Below are 6103 nucleotides of genomic sequence, written 5' to 3'. Positions count from 1 at the left end.
CGTATAGTTAAACAGCTTAATTTTTTTTTTATAGAAAGCGAAAGCTTTTAATTTGCATAATAATATAAAGAATTATAGAATATTATATATGAAATTGTAAAATAAAAATATTTTATAAAAATATGAATTATAATAAATAAATTATATATAATATTTAATATAGTAAGAGTAATTAAAATTTTTCCTGAGGTAACTTATTGAATGAATAATTATTTGTTTATTGTAGACAAACTGGAGCAGAAGCAATGCACTGCGATTGTCCGGATGATTACGTTGGACACAATTGCGAAACTCGTCTTTTAGATACATCAGACACTGGTAATGTTTTACTGTTTGATTACGATTCAATTAGATTTGTTATTTAATCCGTTTTAATTGTTTTATATGTTTAATTGCTTCATCAATCCCAGTCACACAAATCATAACTAGCGCTCTAATAGTTCTCTTTTTTTTTAGTATATGTTTGAATTTATGTTCCAAGAGCCTATTCATATTATATTCTTCATGTGTTAACGAGAAGACTAAATAAAATACAAATGAAGTGTATGAGAACATAAAAATCTTTGAAATTTCAGAATTGATTAGTTATATATCATTTTACAGAATGCGCTTTGGAGAATTGCATACTGCAGTGTCCTGTCAACGAGCAAGAACAGCCGTGTACTTGTAAAGATGGCACGAAGATATACAACAGTAAGTTTTAATGTTTTATACATCTAATTATTTATTGCAAAACAATACGTTTTTCTTTTTATATATTCTTTATATAGTTTTTATATATTGCAAATCTTTGTAGCATAGATTCTTTTAGCTCTGGATTTTCTATTCAATGTTGACTAGATTTTCCTTAAACAATCTTATTTAATATATAATATTAAATAGCTTTATAATTAAGCTTAAGTATTTTAAAGTATAAAAATAAATTTATCGAAATGAAAAAGAGAACTTTACTTAATATAAATGAAAAAAGGATTTTACTTAATATTAGTGATCTGATAGTTATAATAGTTATAATAGTTATCTGAAGTTGTACGTCTAATTAAAGCATTATCATTTTCTCATTTTGATTGAGCTTAAATATATTCGAAATTAAGAGAGCAAAGAATTTGTAATTGAAAGAAAATGCGACAAACTTGAAACATCCTATGTAACACATGGACTTTGTATTCATAGATCGATCAAGGTATGAATGCAGAATCAAGTTGTCGAACGTTACGTCTCTCCGCACGGGTCTGATATCGCAACACGGAAGTATGGAATCATTTGTTAGCAAGCAGGTAAGTGAAAGAGAATCAGAAATATGTTGCATTCGATTTGTTATTGTTTTTTATTGGTTTTTTTTGTTAAGAAAAACATTTGAACTACCTAACAACCGTTTCCTAAAATAATATAGATTTTGTTCGATGAGATGACACGCTTCGTAAAATATTTGCGATAAAAATATGAAAAATATAAGAATAATCACGTACGGTTTGACGCATGTACTTGCGAGAGTTTATATGAAAACAAGATATGCATAAATGGATTATATAATGAAATAGGATTTTCTGTTCTTAAAATAGCACGTGCGTGCGCGAATAGTTTCGAAAATTGTTGGAAATATTACAAAGAATTCTCCGTATGAAGCGTTTATGTCGTGGTTTAACGTAAGCACGGACACAGCATCGCTGTGATGAGTGGTATATATCAATTTGCGATTGTTATATATACGCAGCTATATGACAATTATATGTCGTAATGATTTTGGTACATTTGCGTCAATTTATGCTGACATCCGAACAAACACATTACTTACAATATAATCCATATAAGTGAAGAAGCGGTCAATTTATTGCGATTTAAATCCAATTTAAAGTTTATTTTGTAACAATGCAGAAATATTCGAATGTGCGTCAGAGTAAAATAATATGAGCATATTATCTAAAAATTAACTTATAACATACGTGTTTATAAAATGATTAAAATGATTGTTCATAAGAAATTTTCAATTGTATAAGATTTTTTATAAGATTTTGAAGGTTATTTCAAGGCCAAGACAAATATTTAATGAAAAATAAATAATTTATTTTATGATGGTATATTTTGAACCTATACTAAATATTATTTAATTAAGAAAAGTTGAAATTCTTTTATTAAAATAACTTTGACGAACTTTAGAATGTTTCTTATCCTGAATATAATTTCAGAGTTGTTCAAGTTTGATTAAATTCCCACACAATGGCTATATCGTAACCGTGATTTTCCTTCTTGATATTTTCAGGCAAGGAATATCGTCGAATCAATTTCAGTCGTTTTCTGAAAGTTTCATTTAATCCGTGCCTTCCTGGATCTCCTAGATAAATTTGTGCACCTCGTTCACGTGCGTCTCCCAACCAAGTCACTAAAGTGTTCGCTATTTCTTCGTCATATAATAAATCACCTACAAAAATCACGTCGTATGAATTTTCTAATGGTTTTTGTAACAAGTTTTCACACAACACTTCAATGTCCACATTGTTTAATATTGCATTCATCGCAATAGCTATGCAGGCGACTGAAATCAAAGGAATATATTTCTATTTTATTAGTTTTTAACATATGTTTTACATTTTATTAGATATTAATAAATCTCAGTATATTGATAATTTAATTTCAATGATTTTAATATTTTACAAAAAATATTTAATACAATATCGCAAAATTAAAAATCCTGTTTTGATCCTGTTACCTGTGCACCAACAATGTTGGCACAATTAATTTTTTGATTGTGAATTCTGATAGATAAATTAAAAAATTTGTAAAAAATAAAATAGAATTCAACTTCCATGATGATAACAACTCGTAATTAAAACTTTCACAGGAATGTAAAAATTTTTTTTATTTTTATATAATTCGGAGCAATAAATAAATTTGTATGAAGTTCGAAAACTCTTTTTATGAACGAAGATTGAAAATTTTATTACCAATCGAGAATCAATGGCAATTAATATTGCATATATGTTTTGTTCAATCTTGATACTCTGATTATATATTTTTTAGATGTTATATCTATATTTTAATAACTTTTTAAATTATATTAATAGTTTTTTTCTTAATTATTTAACAAAACATCATTAATGTTACACCCATTTTGCGATATAATAAAAAAACATTCTTTCATAGGTAATTGACCGTATCATGCATAGAGTTATCATTATCGTATAACTAACTCTGAGTCATATACTCTATAAATAGATTTCTCATGAATATCACTCACGTTTTTACACTTGTTATAGAAGTTGCTATTTACTTAATTATTTAACAGAGTAGTTTTAACAGAGTCTTCAAAAATATGAAAATATAGTTTTTAGAAATCATTGACTGATTGTCATTAAAAATTATTATGTATTTTTTATGTTTTTATTTTATATATAAAAATTAATAATGTATTGTTGGAAACATATTTTGATTTAATCATCAACAGATATTCATAGAAACTGTTTCCATTTATTTGATAATTTGAGAGCTTGTATTAATTGCTTTAAAAAATTATGAATTTAACATTTATTATTTCTTGTTGAAAAGCAATCTTACATGCTCATAATCAAAGTAATTAAGACAAATAGAATCCATAAGATTATTTATTGTACATTATCTAAAAAAAATAATTTACTCGATAATATACAAAGATAAGATCATTGAACTATCTTTATCATTGCAGTTGAATGGCACTCCGAAGATAATCAAGAGAAAGTACAATTCCTGGACATTGATATCAATATCTGTCATATTATGTCACTGAGTTTTTGTCACTTGCGTCAATTGATTTGTTCATAAATAGTTTGGAACGGAGACCACATACGTCTTTATAGTATATATGACGTAGTATATATGACGTCCTTGACACCTATCGATTCGAGCCAAAAGCATGCTAAATTAATATTATAAAATACTATGCCAGCAACGAAATAATTACATTCTGTGAATTTTAAAGTTCATGAGAAACGAATGTGATATCGGAAATCGTGATATACATTTCCACTGAAAGCTTTTTCTTCGTTTTCTATGAAATGAAAATTTAATAGAAAACATTTTTAATGCAATGATTTCTATGATATTCTTTCTTTTATCAGATTGGATTCCAAAATACGTATTCAATTAAAATTAGATTAATATGGTTTATGATGCAATATTATACTCAGTAATCTCAGTATTGCACTTTCTCAATAATTATATCGAAAATTTATTTCGATTCTATTTTCTGTGAGTGAATAATATTCAAATTTTCGTTGATCTATTAGAAAGTAAAATTTATTGGTTAGTATGCTACACAAATGCAATAGTGTGAATTGGCAGCCTTTCTTTGACGCACGAAAGGTAAAATTCCTTCCTCTTTATACCTATGTAAAATCTGGGGAAGTCCACTCTGTGTCCCACATTCTAATTCCTTCACCTGCTCGATTCTCAAGGCACAACGTAACTTTTTTATTTGAAATAGCATATCAATTATATCATATAAGATTTCAAATTATTATTTAATTAGCAATTTTGATTTTAATTCTGAACTCTCTGAAAGAATACAAAAATGGAAACAATACTATTGATAAAATAAAATATCAAAATATCGCCAGATTTGCAGACGTTATGTAAGTTATTCTGCTTTTTCTAATGCGCAATAATTGCGTCAAGAAATAACGTATCAGTGACTTTCGTGATAATCTACGGAAGCTCAATCAATGAAGAAACATACGTCATAAGGGAGGATCTCCAGCGCGAATTAATCATTGATAGAAGTGCTCTCGAGGGCATTAATTCTACGTATTGTGCGCAATATGAAACGCGACAGTTAGTATCAATTACTATCAGCATTGTTTTCCTCGTGCAATACGATGCAAAGGCACGACAGGCACGCGGACGACGAAACGGGCGGATACATTCGGATGTATTTTTTTTAAATCATGCCCATGGAATCCGGTCTTATCTGCGTATGGATTCAAGCCAATTATCTGTATTAATGTATATACATCTATTCATCGATAGATAAACTCATACAGATACGAGTGACGTCAAAGGAAATCTTTTGAGTCTTCCTTTGGATCTTTAATCATGCGTTTTCCTCTTAGCTGTTGACATTCCTCACCTCAATGGTGTAACTCGCGAGACACAATCGTTACAAAGTACTTGGGAAATTCCGTTACGAGAGAATTCTTCAAAGGCCCTTTTCCCAGAAAAGAAGAAAATTTCATAGGAGCTTTATAGATATTTAAAAAAATTTGATATAAATATACAGGAAGTTCAAATTCGACATTCCATTGTACTTTTTTTCTGCTGTAAAACAAAGAAACGCTTTGTTTAAAGACTATTAATTAACAAGGTCTTTGTAAAGTAATCCATTTAATATTACGCCATTGGCATGTGTTTCTTTGCTCTCTTAGTCTTGGCCTGAGTCGTAATTGCGACGAACCATTCCTCGAACAACACGGATCCTCTTTCTCTCCTTCTTCGAATTCTGATGTTCGAAGAACATTATTCGAAACGAAAGTTCTCTTCGAAAATTCGACACATTTTTCGTCATTTTGAGGAATCAAGCAAATGCAATATCAAGCAAACGCAATATTGTTACGTTATGTGTAACACGATATTTATCTTGAAAGGTTTACGAGTTGTTGTACAATCTTTTGCAACTTTGTATGATTATTAACCAATTAAACATCTATTTATTATGTAATATTTTTTCCAGAAATAATTTATTTTTTTTTTATTAATTATTTTAAAATTAAGATAGTTATATTTATTCTATCTACAGAATTTTGAAAAATTGAAATATGCTATATCAATTATATCATTGAAACATATTATCATTGAAACATATGATTACATTTACTATAATATCATAAGAATTGCAACATCGATGACTCTTAGATATCTCGATTTTACATTTTTTCAGATTAATAAATTTATCTTATTGGAACATTTTCACATTTGTCATTTTTTTCGTATGTATTCTATCTCTATTGTGTTATCAGTTGTTATCAGTCAAGGGCATTATAATTAAACGTCGAGCGTATGTAGCGTGTCGAGCGTATTGAATACAGAGAGTCTCAAATTTATGACTTTATTTTTACATTTTTTAAATAACAAAAAA

At 28.1% G+C, this 6103-nt stretch overlaps 1 protein-coding gene across 1 annotated transcript in view; it reads left to right on the top strand.

The window, feature by feature from the left end:
* Nucleotides 1-6103, top strand: part of LOC108684069 — a 22297-nt gene that overhangs the window by 2874 nt on the left and 13320 nt on the right. The window contains exons 4-6 of the mRNA XM_018188110.1: nucleotides 227-318; nucleotides 604-693; nucleotides 1174-1277. Of these exons, the coding sequence (XP_018043599.1) occupies nucleotides 227-318; nucleotides 604-693; nucleotides 1174-1277 (286 nt within the window). The remainder of the gene's footprint in view (nucleotides 1-226; nucleotides 319-603; nucleotides 694-1173; nucleotides 1278-6103) is intronic.

This window comes from Atta colombica, unplaced genomic scaffold (assembly GCF_001594045.1).
Source record: "Atta colombica isolate Treedump-2 unplaced genomic scaffold, Acol1.0 scaffold126, whole genome shotgun sequence".
NCBI lineage: Eukaryota > Metazoa > Arthropoda > Insecta > Hymenoptera > Formicidae > Atta > Atta colombica.
This window is presented reverse-complemented; position numbering and strand designations above follow the sequence as displayed.